Raw genomic sequence first — 19324 nt, forward strand, 5'->3', positions numbered from 1 at the left:
CCATCTATGATGAATCTATCCCACTTAGCTGGATGTAGTACCACATAACACAATGAGAGTATTTTCAGTGTGAAGATGGGTCTTTGTCAGCACAAGGACTATGCACTCCTATCAATACTGTCCTGGAGAGATGCATCTGCAGCAGGTAGATTGGTGAGGACGAGGTCAAGTAAGTTTTTCCCTTGTGCTGGTTGTCTCACAGCATACTGCAGGCCTTATTTGGCAGCTATGTCCTTCAGGACTCAGCTCGATCAGTGGTGGTCCTACTGACCCTCTCTTGGTGATGAACTTTGAAGTTCCCTGCCCAGAGGACATTCAGTACTTCTACTAAATGGTGTTCAACATGGAGGAGTACTAATTCATCAGCTAAGGGAGGGCGGTAGGTGGTAATCAGCAGCAGGGTTCCTTGCCCATGTTTGACCAAATACATGAGACTTCATGGGGTCCAAGGTCAATATTAAGTACTGCCACGGCTATTCCTCCTCAACTGTGTTTTCCGGCAACTATAATTCCTTGGTTTTCCCTCTGCTACTTTTCTTAAATGATAGAATGACATGCACAGTGTTTCAATCTAAAGAAACTGTTCTTAAATTGAGAGAAATTTAGAAGATTGCTTCGAAAGATTACGTTGGTTCCAGTTAAGTGATGTCGCAACTTTAAAAATGTCATTCTTGTTTTCAAATCCCCCATGATCTTGCCCCTTCCTATCTCTGTAATCTTCACCAACCCTACAACCTTCTAAGATATTCTTGCTTCTCTAGTTCTGGTCTCTTGAGTATCCCCAATTTTAATCTGAACCATTGATGGCTGTGCTCTCAGCTGCCAAAGTCCTAAACTTTATAACTCCCTCCCCCCCTTCCCCCACAAACATCTCCATCTCACTTTCTTTCCTTCTTTAAGATGCTTCTTAAAACTTATGTACATAACCAAGCTTTTGGTCATCTGCCCTAATATCTCCTTATGTGGTTTGGCTCCTGCAAAGTGTCTTGGGACATTTTACAGCATTAAAGGTGCTACATAAATACAAGCTGTTGTTGTCGATTCCTTCATTCTCTTTCTGTTTGCTGGCAATAAGTGATCCAGTGAAGCAGCAGTCTTTTAGAGGTTATGCAGCTCCTCTAAATTAACTTAATTTCTATGCTTTATAAAAGATTTATACTTTTTCTAACAACTCATAGCTATACTGACTATTTAAAGAGGTATCAACACAGTATGCTTACAATTATTGCAGGCTTTACTGTTACCCTTAGAATAACAAAAATGGCTTTCAACATAAAACTGCCTATTTTAATTTGGTCCTATATGCCAGTTCACTACCATGGAGTCTGTGCTTTATCCTATTGTTGCTGCCATAAATGTTGAGTACCTTTGTTGACAGTGGCAGTGCCATTCCTTTAGTGGAGCTTGTCTGCATGTTTCTTTGCAGCAGATGGCACTGCTATGTGCTGAACTGTTGCCAACTGGCTGTGCTTGAGATTGTAGATATGATTGCTAGGACAAGGGCAGGTGTAGACATCTGGCTCTCCTGCCATCTGTTCTTCATCTTTGTTCTTCATCCCCTTGTTTGGTCCCTCATCACAAGATTTTATTGAAAGCAACCCATAACTTTCAAAGTATTTAGCAGGTACAAAATAACTGTCTACCTTTAAGAGATAACATGGTGGAAAATATGAAACAAATGCAGGGAAAGTTGGAAACATACAGCATGTCAGGAAATACATATGAAGAAAGCAGTTAACATTTCTTCATAACTGAACAGTATTAAATGAATGAGTATATTAATAGAAGAGCAAAGGAAGAGAAAATAAAAACATTAGTGGAATCATAGTTGGATGATGTAAGAGATTAATTCCATCAAGTAGGTGAAAGAAGCATCAGTTAAATTTTTAAAAACCATGAAATATATAAGTGTACTGTCTGGCTTGCTTGATATGATTTCCACTTTAACTGAACCGACTGCCAAAAGCTGTATTCAATCACTCCGTGAGAGTCTCACGACTAACCAGAAACAAGTAACAAACCCTGTTAATTGAGCTTAATTGTTAATTGTTTTCCCATCTCTTCCTACTCCATTAAGGAGTTTTTCTTTTACTCTTTCATGGGGATGTGGACAACATCTGTTGCTTAATTGTTCTTGAGAAGGTGAACCACCTTCCTGAACCACTGCAGCCCATCTAGTATTTGTAGCAATTGGTACAACTGAGTGGCTTGCTAGGCCATTTCGGAGGGCAATTAAGAGTCAACCACATTGCTGTGGGTCTGGAGTCACATGTAAGCCAGACCAAGTAAGGATGGCAGTTTTTCTTCCCTAAAGGACACCAGTGAACCAGATGGGTTTTTATGACAATCAATCACGGTACCATGACTGAGACTTGCTTCAGATTTATTAATTGATTGAATTTAAATTCCACCAGCTGCCATGGTAGGATTTGAGCCCATGTCTGAGAGTATTAGTCCATGGGCCTCTGGATGACTAGACCAGTAATATACCACTGCACCCCAGACCAAGCAGGTTACTCGCCACAATGGAAAATATGTTTTGGGATATATAATACGGAAACATTTTAAAATAAAAAGACCTTAATTTTAGCATTGACAGGCAGAGACAAGCTTTTGGCGTTAGAGCAATCAATTCAATGAGAGGGTTAGGGGTGGCCAATTATGTTGGCCGTTTTTTTTTTGAGGTAGCGGAGCCTTTAAATACCAGAGTGGAGGGCGGGGATGAAGGAAATGACGATCTGTTTAAAATCCGATTCATCTTTACATGCCATCTGTGATTTAGAACAGTGGCGTTATCCGTCGGCAGAGCTACTTAAACGCGGCGGCAGACGAACTTCGCTCACTTTAGCGCTCTCACATTCGAAGGGGGGGCAAAAAATGGACGTGGCAGTGGATGTTTATGTGGCCGTCCCGCTCCTCTTCACCGTGCTGGCCGTTATCATCGCTTCTTTATATCTGAGATTCAGACCCTCCGATGCAAGTGCTAAAGACCAGGCGACGAGTTCGAAAGTTGACGAGAGCAAAGCCGAAGAGGAGCCCAGGAGGAACGCGGAGGAAGCGAAGACCTTGCCCGACGATGTGAGCGAGGAGCCGGCGGAGAAGAGCGCCGAGGAGTCGGAGAAAACAACTAAAGGCAAGATGCCGGTGGAGGAGATCGGAGCCGGAGAGGGGAATCTCCAAAACCAAGAGACGACTAAAAACTCCGAGAAGGAACCCGCGCCCGCCGAGGAGAAGAGCCCCCAAACTAGTGAATCAAAGCAAGAGCCCAGTCACCCCGAGGAGAAGCTTAAAAAGGTAATAAAGTGGGGCAAATCTGGAAGAGAATTCACTTTTCTTTTGTTGTTGTGGTGGATGGTCTTTGGGCTGCAGTTTTTGTGTGTTGCGCACAGAATATTACTTTTCGCGTGTGTGCATCATTCTGCAGTTAGTAATCCAGGTGACGTGGAACAGAGATACAGCTGTGGCCAAGCTCTGTGGAGAAGAGTTAATTTTAATATCCAGCTGTTTGTTTTGAGGGGAGTCGGAAGGCGGTTCCCCCCCCCCCCGGAGTGAGGGAGGGAGAGAGGGAGGAGGGGGGTGGGTGTGTGAGGAGAGCTGGGCTGCGCCACTGCTGCATTGGAGACACGTCTGGTACCAGAGCCAATACTCGATCAATAGCCCTTCACTGCCGCACTAACACAGCTCGACACTCCTTATCGTACAGATTCCGACTTTAATTGTTTTCCTTCGAGGATGGCCGTTACTCAACCTGTCAGCATTGTCTCGATCCTTGATCACTATCGATAGTGTTAATCGGTACCACTTGAATACATATATTAATTTGTACTGGGCATTTTAACTACACGCGACGACTTTTTTTTTAAATTTTGCGGGGGTGGGTAAACTCCATATTTTAAGCTTGAATTCTGGGTGCAAATTCCCAAGTTTGCCACACTGCACTGAGACAATGGTTATGAGTTCACAGTCTGCCACTCCCCAATGCCAGTCCTGGCCAGGCAGCAGGTGGAACTGGACCAAGTGCGCCACATGTGACTCCAGGCGCAATCCTTCGGAACTGAGGGTCAGTTCACTTACTGTGTTCAGTACAGCTTGAAGCGTCGGTCCAGATTGTGGTTTTTGACTTTCTTCCTACCTGATCTAACCAGTAAATTCCCCATAACACAGACATGTAAATTCTCCATAACACAGATAACATCACGTAGGGTAAAACTGTGCTGTGATATAACCCTTTTTCAAAGGTGTTCAAGGACCTTCTTAATCCTTAACAATTGGAAAGCAAGCTTTTTCCATCCAGATCTGTAGAGAGATCTCCTGGGCAAGAAGATTCCAGATACAGCAGCTGCTGGTCAGATGAGCCTGAAGTCTTGGGGCAGTATTCACATGAGTGAAAACCTTATCAAGAGACCACCCCTGTTTTGGGATATAAACGTTTTGAATCAAAATTCACATCTTTAAATAAGTGTTGTGAAAAACAATGACATCCCATTCAATGTATTTTGTTGTCTTCCATATAATTTCCTAGTTCTGTTTAATTTTAATCAACTGGGTTGGGAATGGAGATTATACTATTGATAGGTGGGGGAAGTAATTTGTCAGATTTTTATTTAAATCTTATGACCTTCTATATTTTACTACCATAAGATGTAGGAGCAGAAGTAGGCGATTCAGCCCATCAAGTCTGCTCTGCCATTCAGTGAGATCATGGCTGATCGGATAATCCTCACTCCACTTTCCTGCCTTTTTCCCATAACCCTTGATTCCCAGACAGATTAAAAATCTGTGTCTCAGCCTTGAATATACTTAATGGCCCAGCCTCTACAGCCCTCTGGAGTAAAGAATTCCACAGATTCACTACCCCCTGAGAAGAAATTCCTCCATCTGTTTTAAGTGGGTGCCCCCTTACTCTGAGATTATGCCCTCTGGTCTGAGAATTTCCCACAAGTGGAAACAACCTCTCAGCATCTACCCTGTCAAGCCCCCTAAGAATCTTATATGTTTCAATAAGGTCTCCTCTCATTCTTCTAAACTCCAATGAGAACAGGCCCAACCAACTCGACCTCTCCTCATAAGAAAATTCCTCCATCCCCAGGATCAACCTAGTGAACCTTCTCTGGACTGCCTCCAATGCCACTATATCTTTCCTTAGAGTAGGGGCACCAAAGCTGTTCAGTGTTAAGTGTGATCTAACTAGTGCCTTGTATAGTTTTAGCAAGTCTTCCCTATTTTTATACTCCATTCCCTTTGAAATAAAGGCCAACATTCCATTTGCCTTTCCTATTACCTGCTGAACTTGTATGCTAGCTTTTTGGGATTTGCACGAGGACCCCCAAATCCCTCTGTGCTGCAGCTTTCTGCAGCCTTTCTCCATTTCCGCTTCTCTACTTTTCCTGCAGTGCATAACACTCACTTTCCCACATTATATTCCATCTGCCATGTTTTTACCCACTCACTTAACCTGTCTATATCCCTCTGTAGACTGTTTGTCATCCTCACCATTTGCCTTCCCACCTACTTTTGTGTCTTCTGCAAACTTGGCGATGTACACTAATTTCCCTCATCCAAGTCATTAATATAAATAATTGTGGCCTCGGCATTGATCCCTGCGGCACTCCACTAGTTACAGGTTGCCATCCTGAAAATGCTCCCCTGTATCCCAACTTTTAGGGAAGGGGGGAAGAAATTGGGGGATAAGAAACTAGTTTTTGTTGGAGTGGGCTCTTTTGATAATGTGGTCTGCTCATTTTTGCAGATGCCTAAAGTTTACAAATTGAAGTGTGCTTCTCATCTTTGGAGAGAATACAGTAGAAAAAAAATGTATGAAAGATGATGGCTCAGGATCAACCCCTGTACAAATTTTTGATATCTGGTATCGAGCAATAATTAAGTGAAACTTTGCTTCAGCCATTGGCATGCTGCCTGTGCCTCTGAGCTTGTTCTTTCTGGAGTGATCATGTACATTTGGTTCTGCTCCTACATTAGATAGACATAATGTACTCAACATTCTGAAACAAATGCTCCCAAGATGACTCTCTTCACTTATTTAGTGAATAGTTAACTTAAACAGACAAGATGGTCCCCTGTCTGATTCTGATTTGTGCTGAACAACCTGCCTAGGGAATAGCTTTTACAGCTGATCCGAATGCTGCTGTATTAAACAAGAAAAACTTGGCTTGGGTTTCTGATTACCATCCATTGATCCCAGCTGAATTTGCATGTGAATTTTTGATGGGTTTAAGAATGATTTCCACCCCCACCCTTTGTGAAAGGTACTGGAGGACTCCTGACTCCAATGGAAAAAGGAGTCAATGCTGTGAGTAAAATGGGGAAGAAAGTGAAGAAACTTCCTTTTTAGTAATTAAAATATTTCATATACAGTATTGGAGAAGATGGTGCATTCTTTCATGCTTCCACTTCTTAAGGGAAGTTGGTGATTATGTCCAAACCTACAGAATTAGAATGACTCAACAGTTGCAAATGTGCTCTTAGTGAGAATCCAGATGTTCAAAGCTGCAGAAATACTTACAAACATGCCGTGCTTGTACAAAGAGTTGCAGGTGTGCTGTTGGTTGAGTTCTGCACATTGCATTTTTCGGTTTGTTTCAAGTGAATTTTATCAAATAACATTTAATTAAATTCAAACTGTGCAACATGAAAAATTGCTTAGTTTTGCCTCTTGGGCACTTAAAGTTACAGAACTTAATACTTTTAAATGAAGTAAATTATGTGCCAAAGTAATTGGAAATACTAATTGTTCAGTATGAAACTCCATGTAAATTAGTTGGATCTCTCCTGAACCCCTGAATTATAATCCTTTGTTTGAAGCATTTATAAATCCTGCCTAGTCAGCACAATTTTTACACATTACCTGTGGCAGAAAGAAAGTCATTGGCCAATTTATGCAAATTTGTGTAAGAAGACCAACACTAGTGACTTTAAATGAGGCTTAGTTGAAAAAACAATTCAAGATTTTGCCATGTACAAATCATTTAACTATCCCAAGAAATTGGAATTGAGTAAAGATGTACTGCAGCACATTCGCCACATCTTGCTCACATTCATTGCAGTAGGAATGGTTGCTAGAAATTTTACAACGCCAGAATGAAGCCAGAGTTTTAAGAAAAATCAGTTGCCTGCAATTCTGCCCCTTAAGTGTTTGTCACTGTACTTGATTCTGTTCTGATATTGACCATATAGCTCAAATTCAATTATTACAATTATTAGGGCCCTTATTCTTAGAAATTCTGTTCTTGCTATCATTCTAGTGATATATCCCTAGAGGCCCAGAATTGCAACTTAACAATATCATGCAAAATTTGTATAATCAGCTGTTTCATATGATCTACCCCATACAAATTTTTGACTTGCAAAAGGAAACCTATTTATATAGTGCCTTCATGACCTCAGCATGTCCCAAGTGCTTTACAACCAAAAAAGTAATTTTGAGCTGTAGTCACCTATATTGTAATGCATAAAATTAGCCAATGCTATTCAATTATTTACTTTTTTAAAACAAGTTTTTGGCCCTAGGGCAAATTGTGCTTTGTGTGAGGCCTTGCAAGCTGAGCACCTGCTGGGAATTCTGTACAACCTATGATTTTCCACTCACTAAGATTCTTTGTTTAAAAAAAAGTAATGAGTTTAAACTCTGGAAATGCACTTGGCACTGTAATCTAAAATGAACATGGTCATACTAAAACTTTATACTAACTGTATTAATGTGCACCACACACCACTTGTGATTTGTTGTGGTTTCCTTCCCAAAATGAGACTTTGATTTGTAGAGTGCCTTTCATGACTTAAATGTAAGTCTTTATTTTTAAACAGCTTGTCATGGCCACCAGATGTGTCAAAGTGCTTTACAGCCACTGAAATGCAGTGATTATTGCAATATAGTGTAGGAAATGTGGCAACCAATTTACACACAACAATGTGATGATCACCAATTAGTTTGTTTGCTGAAGGATATTGGCCAAGACACCAGAGCAGATGCCCCTGTTGAAGATTGGTGGTAACCCTCAACCAGTGTCCAGTGGAGTTGAGGAAAGTACTTTTTTAACCAGAATAGCAGTACCATAGTTAGCACCAAGGTCTTTGAGGACAGGAAGTTTTTTGAAACATTTTGTCCTAAATGGTTTATTTTGGGTCATCTTGGCAGGAAACAATTTTTTTCGTGAGTGTTTTCTGTACTAGGCCCATTACAAACAATTTGCAGATCTGCAAAGCCTTACTCATGTGAAGTAGGATTCACTTGTTTTGTTTTCAAAACTCCAGTAATCTATATTGCTCTGGGGAAAAGAAAAACTGCTTGAAATATTTTAATGGAATTTGGAGTTAGTCTCCCCTCTCTAAGTCTATCCTCCAGCATTTTCCCAATGCTGATTGCTCTACACGAGTGATAGACAGCTAGCATTGCCTGCTCTGGTTGGATGTATTCCTGGAGCTTTCATCATACAGGTCATTTTAAATTGTCATATGTTTGTTTCCCTGGGTTGTTTGTAGCAGAGGCCTGAAGATGAATTGTTTAATTTCTGGAGACTGCAGGGCAGGTTTGGCAACCCTATAGGCAGATAGGAATCCCAAAATTCAATGAAACTGGAGGGTGTTCGCCCACATTTCTCACCCCCCCCTCCCCCCCCCCCCCCCCCAAAACCATTAATCTGTAGAACAAATCTAGTAATTCAAAAGGCTTGATGGCAATTTCAGTTGGAAAGGTCTTAATAGCTGATGCCTTAATATACATCATTACTAGCTTTAACTTTGCAATCAAATAGGCACCATCCAACCCATTGTAAGACACAATTGGTCTTCACCCAAGTGACATTTAGATGACAATTAGATTTTTTCTGGCTTGGATGTTAGTTATAAATCTTTTTGTAAAATCCCATTTATGGATGTGAGTTTTGGCAGGAGTAAATTTTTTTAGGGCAGATGTTTTCAGTGCCATGCCCCCTTTTCAAGGGTACAGCATCAACCATTGAAACGTAACTGGAAATAAGCCCTGACCGATTGTCTCCAGGCTATGTAAGAATTTATCCATCCATTAACCTTCCTAATCCTTTTTGCATTGCCAAATAGTACTCTTATCGTAAAGGTCAGAAATTTGTTCTCTGCTTCAAGACTGGTGTAGTTGATACTTTTGCATATGAATAAATGGCAGGCCACTTAAGACTGGGATGAAGAGAAATTTCTTCATACTGGATGGTGAATCTTTGGAGTTCACTACCATAGAAGGGTATGGAAGGTCACTCATTGACTGTTGGTAATCAGTAGATTTCTGGATATTAATGACACCAAAGGATATTGGGGGGGAAAATGGCATAGAGGAAGTTGATCAGCCATGACCTCTTTGAAAAGCAGAGCAGGCTCAACAGGTCCAATGGCCTCCTCCTCCTATTTTCACATTCCTATCTATGGCCTAAAATCAATATTTTCTCTTATTGAGGATGACCTTACTTGTACTATTAATTCCAGTACAATGTTGGACTGGCATGAGGTGCCATTATTTAAAAGCTGCAAACAAAAACTTGTATTTGTATAGTGGTTTTCATAACTACTGGCTATCTCAGTGCTTTGCAGAAAATAAGTACTTGTCCTCGTTGTACTGTTGGAAATATGGCAACCAATTTGCAAGCGGCAAGCTCCTGAAACAGCAGTGTGATGACCAGTCAGTCTATTTTGATGGAGCTATTGTCTAAGGGATAAATATTGACCAGGACACCAGGTATAACTTCCCTGCTCTTCACAATAGTCCCATGGGATATTTTGCATCCACTTGAGTGTAGGCAGGAACTCATTTAGTGTTTCATCCCAAAGGTGGCACCTTCAATGCTGAAGCACTCATTGGATACTGCACTCGAGTGTCAACCCTGGATTTTTGTGCTCTAGTATATGCTGCAAGCATCGACAGGCAGCTATTTGCATAACTTGTGCTTCTCAAAATATATGCCACTGAATTGCAATCCTGTCACTAAAACCAAGGCCTTTTGAAGGTTTTTTCCCTATTAACTTTCATTTTTTAAAACAAAATTGTTGAGTTTCATTCTGGTCACAATGTGGTCAGTCACTACGCTCCTTGTCATCGCTGATCAATCTCAAAGTTGAAGGGAACTCTAATGTGCAGATTTTTTTAAAAAATAGCAACCTTGGTCCTGAATTCAGTAAAAGGGTGTTATTTTTGGAATGGGGGAAAAATGAGTTTGTCACACGAAGACTGTGACCATATCATGTATTTATAAAATGTAGGAGAAGATTTACTCCGCTTGTGCCCCCTGCATTTCCCTATCAGCTTTGGTAATTTGGGGGTGTGGCATGGTGTGAATATACAAAAGGCAGTTTGTTGTCAAAATGCTGCCTTTTAAGCACATGAACCATATTTGCGATACAGTCCAATTGAAAATTACCGATTGTGTTTACACAAGTCTCTCTGGCTGTAAGTTGTACATTTTAAAGATCCTGGCAGTCTTGACCCAAATTCTTACTCTGAATGTGCTCTCTGTATGAAGTGGTCTTCTCAGTGCAGAAACAAAGCTAATGGGAGGGGGGGAAAAAAGTTCAAGGTGCTGAAAATGTGCTGCGCTAACTGGAGTTTGGGCACAAGTACAGTACGGAAGGAATTTCATTTTCTAGCTGCCCAGATTATTTTAAGTATCTCAAGTTGTCAAATGTTGCATTGAACTCTTGCCTCTACCAACACTACAGTTAGTCATGGATGAATATTGGTGGGAATGTTTTTGGGGGTGGGGGCAAGGGGTGCAGTGTATAGGAGTCAGAAACTGACTCTTTGTGATGCTGCATCTGATCCTATTGAGCAGTTTTGAGAGCTCTTGTATGCATGCATTGAAGACAGATTCCCCCTCCCAAAACCACCACTTCAGGATTAGTTACTATGATATAGTTTGCAAGTGGGGTGAAGAAGCTTCTCTTGATTTTTGCCCTCCAGTTACACTACCATTACATGTCCTTTTGAGGCAAAGATCACCATGTTTGTCATCTGAGGTGTTTAGTAGGGTTTTGGTGCTTATGTGAATGACTGCTAAGGCTGATCTGTGCCCTGAAAGTTCTGCTGTAAGTAGGACAAGATGCTGCAGCTGAGTGAATTTTGCTGGCCCTGGGTTTCCTTTGCTTGTGTTTTCTTTGTCCCTGATATGCATTTGCTTTCAAAGCAGGCTGTGCCATTTATTTGGTTGCACCAGGTGCAGTGACTCTGGGTGAACTTCTCCAGGACCAAGTTGATATTACAGCTCTTGAATGAAGCCTTCAGTATCCTTGCAGGACTTTCTTTGACCACCATGAAGGTGCATTCCAGACTTGAACTCTCCAGAAAAGATTTGCTTTGATAAGCAAATGTCACATTCTGTCTGTGACCAGCTGACCTCAGTGTGACTCTCCCATATGATGTGAATGCTTAGACATACCAGCTCAGATGATCACCTTGCTGTCTGGTATTTTGTCCTGCTATCTGATCCTCAGAAGCTTCCAAAGGCAACTCAAAGTAAAGTGGTTGAGCTTCTTGGCATTATGCTGGTTCAGTCCATGGGTCATGTGTAGAGCAGAATAGCCAGGACTATTGCTCTATAGACTTTGTTTGTTTGGTAGGCAGACTTACTCCCCTGTATTCTCAGACTGGTGATTTGAAGCCTGAAGGCTACACTTGCATTAGCAATTCTTGTATGTGTTTCATTGTTGATAGAGCTCGAACATGCTGCTGTGGTAAGTGAACTTATCTGCTGCTGGAAGGTTCTAGTGATGGACTGAAATCTTGTGGTTGAGATGGGGCTTTCCTTGCAGCAGGCTGGTATATTACTTCAGATTTTTGTAAGAACAAAGTTGTTCCATGCAATGGAACAAGTCCGTGCTATGTTGCAGGTCCAGCTCTGAACCAGCAGCTGGTGCACAGTCATTGGCAAACAGGAAATCATGAAGTATGTCCTTAGAAACCTTGGTCTTTACCTGGAGCTGTCTCAGGTTGAGCAGCTTTCCATCCATAAGATATCTGATTTTGATGCCAGGGTCACCATCCATGGAGCATCAAGGAGCATAGTGGAGAAAAACTGTTCAAACTGGTTGGCACTGACACTCCATCTAACCCAATTAGTGAGTGGGAATGGGTCGGAAGACTCCCCATCATCCAGGACACATCATGTGATGATGGAACTGCCAAACCATTGTGGTAATTTTTTTCAGGGGCAGCAGAATTTCTGCATTATGTTCCAAAAGCCCTTGGCAGACTGTCAGAGGTCTTGGCCAGGTCAACAAGAGTCCCTGTTCTGTTCCTGGCATTTTGTTGCAATTTAGAGAGGTGGAAAACTGATGATTTAAGAGCTCGTACTCAGCACACTCCAAGTGGAGACCATTGCTGTTACAACTGCCAACCTTGTTTTTTCTCAATCCCTTCCCATGCCTGGTAATCTGCATCAACTTTTGTTTGCATCACCTGATTTGATGGACTGACCAGCATGATGCCAAGAAGCTCAACCACTTTTACTTGAGTTGCCTTTGGAAGCTTCTTGAGGATCAGATAGGACAAAATACCAGACAGCAAGGTGATCATCTGAGCTGGCTTGTCCAAGCGTTCACATCATATGGGAGAGTCACACTGAGGTCAGCTGGTCACATAGGCAGAATGTGACACTTACCTGACTTTGGCACAGTAGCAATCGGAGTGGAGGTCTAAGCAGAATTTATCCTTTACTTCAGGGTTGGTCATGGTACGGGCATACAGTTGCTTGTTTGCTGTCCTGTCTAGGAGTTGAAGCACAGCCAGACAATCATTAACACCCTTGAAGACAAGTCCACTTACTGACGAGTTTAGAGGGCAAAGCCTACACCAGTTTTCCACAGCCAGTCCAAAAGAATGCATAACCTGCACAATTTTTTCCTTCAGCTGACCCTCTGGTAGACTTGTCTTGCAGAGGGTGATGAGCTAGATATTGTACCAAGCCAGCTGTCTACTGACGAGCAGTTCTCTCAGCTCTGCCAACTATGGCATTGTCCATGCGGGGTGCACATGTGCCAATGTCACCTTTTTTGAAGTTGGTTTATGACCCATTGAGATCCCTGCTAGTTGTGGCTGGCCAGGGAAAGAAACAATGTTTAGGGTACCATTTCTAGCCCCTCCCTCAATCTAGGGAGGTTAAGCAATATGGTCCTGAAAAGGGCAGCTCAGTTGTGCCAGGGTTGCCAAGTTCTTCCAACAGTGGAAAAACAGACCTATAGCCTGAGCCACCTATGTACTGGTTCACTGGTACTGCTCCCAGTGACCTCTCCTGCTATGTTGCTTGCCCATTGCCATAGGACTTGAGACAGATGATGGATGACAGCTGAATTGGATTATAGTGAGGGAAACTCTTTCGAGTTATCAACAGTCACAGATTGCAACTCTTTCTAGTACAACCACAGTTCTTGGTTTTTCCAGGAGTGGGACATGAACCCACAACCCTCTGATTCAAAGGCGAGGGTGCTATGAACTGAGCCACAGCTGACACCTCCTATAGTGAGGGAAAGTTGCACATCGTCAGCCTTGCTCTCCATCCTGACGTATCTTGGTCTAGTAGTAAGAGGAGTCTCTAGGCAGCTGGAGATGGGTGCAGCGGGTGACCAGGATATCTCTCTTGTCAAGCTGTGTTTCACAATGGTCTACTGGCCTGTGATTGGTCTTATCCACCCAGTCTGCAGGAATCGGACTTCTGGGATGGACAAACTCCCAAGTTGCTGAGGGTAGGAGATGATGGATGTCCATGCCTGGCTTGACCTGGCCACTGAAGTGGTTTACTGGGTGTGGCCACTGTTGCATACTAACAACTACTTGGAGCCACAGGTGAGAGCTGGATGAAGGTGAGGACCAATACAGGATAAGCCACTCGAGTGCGGTGAATGCCTGTGAGCTGCTACTCCTCTCTCCAGCCTTCAATGGAAGGGTGTGAGAGAACTTGGTTTCTGTGACTGTACATGCATTGCAGCTATTGATTTATCTTTTTACTTTGATAAAACAATTAGACAATGGGTACCAATTACCATCAATGTTTCCAAAAATCTTTCCTGGTTTTTCAAAGAAAAGATGGACTATCTTAATGGGATAATTTGTCGACTGGTGAGCTTCATGTCCCAATTTAGACTCTGGCTTTGGATCGGGTGCTAACAAATATCAAAATAGAGCTTAAACATCCAAAACATGCAAGATGCTATTAAATGTTGGAGGAGAAATGTAAGCAGACTGTCTTTTTAGTATTTGCAGATATTCATATCTGTTAACTTGCAAGAAGCTTATGTACTAATAGTTAAAACTATGGATAAATCTTCCAAGGAAAGGCAGTCACTGTTAGATCATCAATTTGCTCCTATTTTACTTATGCCAGAGCTCCCCATTTCTCATCCAGGCATCAGTCAAAATTTGCCCAAGAGTTGGAACTAGTTTTAATCCTCCTAATTTTTCCTGGGTAATGATTCTGGTAAGCGAGCCAGAACTATCTAAAGACTCAACTCTAACTCTGTTTCGGAGGACTCCAGGTGCAGGGTAAATTGCCCTTTGGTCCAAACTTCCTGAGCAATTCCCACGTGGTCAGTGCATCTTGGTGGGGGTGGGGTTTACCTCTGGGTTATGACCATATGGAGATCAGAAGTTCTAGGCCTAGCTTAAAATAAGAATTATCTAGGTTTAATTAATGGGATTATCACATTAAATAGGAGTATTTACTGTTTAGAAATATCCAGAGTGCCCTCTGGCAGAATTGGTTTCATTTTCAATTGATGACGAGAGCTCTATGCAATCTGAGAGGATTGCTATTATACAGTTACAACTCTAAAAATTTCTTAAAAACCTAATCTTTTCCTAAAATGCTGAACAGTGTATTCTTTGTTTAGAGATGACGTACAGAACTAACTGATTAAAGACTGACTCTAATGTCTGACTCATGATGCTGAGGGGTGAGTCACATGTTAATGATTTCAGTGTTTGAATATGGTTATCAGTTATAACTGAATAGAGGTTACAAAACCTGTTTCTTGCACCAAACACACTTTTTGCTCTCTGGAGATTTTCAATAAATTTACTTGATTTCATGTTTCTGGAATGCCATCTGAAAGGACAATGCTTCAGGGCATGATTTTAATTTTTTTCCCTCTAACCTGCTTCTAAGGTACCTTGAATTTATTTGACTGTGAACCCCAACACATTTGCACTCTGCATCTAAAATAATTAAGAGTAAACTCTTATTGAAATGTTTTTAATCACTGAAGCTTAAATTCAATTCTCATCTATTACAAAGTTAGACAAGATGTGGGTGGCAAAATTTCTAGATTAGTTGAAACTGGCAAAGTATTGGGCCAATCCATTCTCTGGTGATGGTGTGCGCAATACTTCAGAACTGGAAGATTAAGATTGTGATTCTCGTGACAGACTGCATATTGATGACCTCAGTATCATGTCAGATGGCCTGTTGAATCTGAGTACTGCTGAATTTGGCTTGAGGGGGAAGGTTGGGCCAGAGGCATTTGTAGGTATTAAGTGGATTTTTAATTTTTGACTGATCCAAGAGTTGACTGTTCAGTTGAAAAGGAATACCAGCCTTCGTGTTGAAGCAGATGTAGGTGGAATTGGCAGATTTTAGGAAACCTACCACTAACATGAGGTGACAGCATATCACTCGTATTATAATTTGGTGGTTCTTTTTGTTAACACTACACTATTCCCTGTTCAAGAATGAATGCAGCGATTGGGTGTAAGGCTTTTTTTTTAAGGTAGATTTGTAATTACAAGATATTCACTATCAAGCAAAAGAGATCTGGACAAAAGCACCAAGCTCAACTTTTCTCTTCGTTGTGAAGAGACTGCCACAGGAAAAACCACTAACTGAGCAAAGTTTAAACCCTGACCAAAGTAACTGACCAGGAGAGAGATTTTAAAGTTTGTATTTTGTTCTGGAACAATGCTAGGAAGATTATCTCCATTTCTGTTCAACTATGTACAGATGTTTTGAACTTATGTAATGAGCATTATTGCAGGTTTTGATATTTTCAGTTGCAGTGGTCTCTTGTGTGGCCTGATGGTCTTGCATTCAGATGTGTGCCTACACTGGTCAGTATCTCAGGACGCAATAGCATAACCCAGACAGAGAGCCCTTTGTGATTTGAACTGGATATTGCCTTTCAGACAATATATGCTCTAATCTTTCTGGAGGTGGAGTGCACTATTTATTGAGATGATAGAGAATCTCTGCTGCTTTATTTGGCAGCAAGTGAACAATTAGAATGATAGATGTTGCCTTGTTGGAACTAACTACAGAACCTTTCTTGAACAAGAAAAGTAAATAATTAAAGCATTCTACTCTGTCCTTGTTAACAGGCTTGCCTAACTTTGGGAACCTTTGATTCTGACCGAATCTAGGCTGGAGATTGTTGAGCGTCCCATTACCAGGCAAGGGTTCTCTAAACCTAGTTGACTAATTTCCATGTACTCAGCCAGTGGAAGGGCTGTAATCCATTCCTCAATCAATCCAATCTTTCTTCTAGTAAAGATTGGAAGAAAACAGTTCCTGCTTTGCTGAACATGATGATAGGCTTAATGGGCTTGAGTTGGGTGGGAAAAACTTGTATTTCGGTGCTTTTCATGACCTCAAAGCATCCCACCTAGCATTTATCCCTATTAGTATTTATCCTCCATTGTCGAATGTCACTTATTTCAAACTGATACAAGCTGGTTTGTCTAGCTTTAATCCATATTTTCAATGCCTATGACTTTTTTAAAAAAAAACTCGATGCTATCTATTTTTAAAAGCACTTCAGCATATCAGTCTCTTCCCTTGAAAACAGGAGCTTGAAATGCAACAAGTGCAATATCAAAATTTGCAACTGAGTAACATTGAGGAAGACTGCAGAATACTTAAGATGTCATCTGACGTGATGCATGCAATTTAATGTGGGATAAGTTTGAGGTGACCTATTTTGGGAACAGGAGTAAGGAATGGGAATTTACACTTTATGGAAGAATCAAAGTATGAATGAACGAGGGATCTACGGGTTGGATTGGTCATTTTCTGCAGAGTACTATTTGTAACTAAAAATGATTCCTTCTAGCCTGTCTATCCTATGCACTGCTGTGTTTAATTTGCTCACTGTTTCTCCTCTTGCTTGAACTTTTAGCCTGCCCTTTAAATTACCAGCAGAAGGGAATAGGCTCTTGTTTCTCTTCCTCACCCCTGCAGTCCTTGTTTGATTTCCTTATAAGTTAAAATGTTCGTAAAGGGGTTCAACATTTCTTAAATTAATGACTTGTTCAAATGTTGAGACATACTTGATACAGGGCTGCCTTCCAAGCCCCTGTAAAACACAGTTTAAAATTTTCAAAAAAATTTAGCTTGTGGATGAACTTGCCATTTGTATGGCAGATTTTTTTTAAACCAAAAATGCTTATTCATAGAATTTGTAAAAGTACATTATGGTTAATTTTGAACTGTTATGAAGTGCCATACAAATTTGGTTTCTTTTCCAATTCTCAGTTGCAAAAGTTCAGTTACTTTCATTATGTAACAGGCTGAAACTATTTTTTTCTCTCTACTTAGCCACCCTGTCTCCAGGCCACCTGTTAATAGTTACTCTGCTCCTGCAGTCTGCTGTTTTTATAACCTTAATCCTTTGACTTTTTCCCCATTCTATTGCAAATCCTGCCCTTGCTAATGAATGTAACTTTCTTTCAAATATTTCTGCAACTAAAATTACAAGTGTGGTTTACTTGTAAGCAAAACTGAGGGCTCTGCTCTTGTGTAAGTACTAAAGAAGTTATTTGCTCAGGTTCACTATAGGCAAACAGAACATTTACTGTCTTAAGGGGGGAATAATATAATGTGTTAAATGAAGATTGAGGGATGTTTTTTAAATGTGTATATTTATCACACAGGCAAGTTTCTGTGCTTTGCTGTGATGGACCAGAGTTTCTTTTGAATTTTGGCAGCTATCCATTTCAATCCTTGTTTTGCAAAGATTTTTAAGCTTGGTATAGGCAGTTTGTTTTGGTGATACTGCTTTATTGCACTTTAAAATTGTTTTGCATTTTACATGGATTTAAACGTGGGGTGATTGGGGGTTGTACCCTGGAGGGACCCCAGATGATGTGCTGGGGGTCTTCCCCTGCCACCTCTTCCTCTTCTTTCCCCCCCCCCCCACCCCAGATGTCCCCCATACAAGATCTGTGCAGGAATTGCCTGGGAAGTTTAAACTTCCAGTGGGCATTCACCCTCTACCTGGAACAATCCAATATGTCTTATGTTGTCTTGTGGTCTTATAGAATGGGGTTGAGAAACTTATCAGCCATGATTGAATGGCAGAGCAGACTCGATGGGCCGAATTGCCTAATTTCTGCTCCTATGTCTTATGGTCTAATATTTCATTTCCTTTTTAAATAGGAAACTACTTTGGATGGTTCCAGCACCCTTAGCAGAATAGTTACCCAGGAAATGGTTAGAAGGATTTAAAACCACTTCTAACTCCTGGGTAACTATGTTCCTAACCTGACAGTGCACTGAACCCCCCCCCACTACCTTCCCCTGCATACCAGGGAGAAGTTGAGTGGCTGGGACCTTTTTAAACTTACCTGCTTTACGGCAGCTAGTGCTGTAAAAAGGTGTGGCTTCACTTCCTCTGATGCTGCTGCCCTGCACTGGAAGGACTCTGGAGTTGCAGTGTTGCAATTCCTCACCAGGCTTGGGTCAGAAGATGGGGTGAGAAATGTGCAGCTCTCACCTGGGTAAGTTTTAAAAAGGAGCAGAGTGGCAATCTGATGGTGATTGCCATGCCACAGAAGTTCTGGCCCAAGATTAATTTCTAAAAGGGAGCAGCTTGTTCATTAAAGTGAAATGCTCTGTAATCAAAGTAGTTCATCACTACTGTGCCATGATGCTGGCAATATATCCTGGGCAAGATAGCATTTGGCTTGGTTACTAGACCCAAAATGTCTGGTTTCACTTTTTAATGGTGTTTTAGGTTCAAGCTTAATCTAATTTACCAAGCAGGTGGTTTCCTGAAATAGCACTTTGTTCTGTGTCCCTTCGAAAATTGTTCTTTTTCTATATACAGGACTGGCCAGCACACTAATATTAAACTGAAATATTTTTACTAAACCCTACTCCTCCACTCCAGCTAAATGTAATTTTGAAATGGAAACTGAAGAAAAATGAAATGCTGAAACCCACATTAAGGTTGAGAGAACTTTTGATGTGGGCCACAGCAAATCAAAGATGGTGGTAGGATAGGACATTGAGCTCTTTTTTCAGTTTGCACCTGTAGTACCTGCCTGCTAGAAAAGGTTAGATGTTAAATACATGTTTTTTAAAGT

General features: G+C 41.3%; 1 protein-coding gene across 4 annotated transcripts in view; it reads left to right on the forward strand.

The window, feature by feature from the left end:
• Nucleotides 1-2715: 2715 nt before the first annotated feature.
• LOC144699743 (uncharacterized) overlaps nucleotides 2716-19324 on the forward strand; it is a 124277-nt gene continuing 107668 nt past the window's right edge. For all 4 annotated transcript variants that reach the window (XM_078570934.1, XM_078570936.1, XM_078570937.1 and 1 more), the window contains exon 1: nucleotides 2716-3294. In XM_078570934.1, coding sequence (XP_078427060.1) covers nucleotides 2722-3294 — 573 coding nt within the window. In that variant the 5' untranslated portion in view covers nucleotides 2716-2721. The remainder of the gene's footprint in view (nucleotides 3295-19324) is intronic.

The sequence above is a fragment of the Cetorhinus maximus genome, chromosome 24 (assembly GCF_964194155.1).
Source record: "Cetorhinus maximus chromosome 24, sCetMax3.hap1.1, whole genome shotgun sequence".
NCBI lineage: Eukaryota > Metazoa > Chordata > Chondrichthyes > Lamniformes > Cetorhinidae > Cetorhinus > Cetorhinus maximus.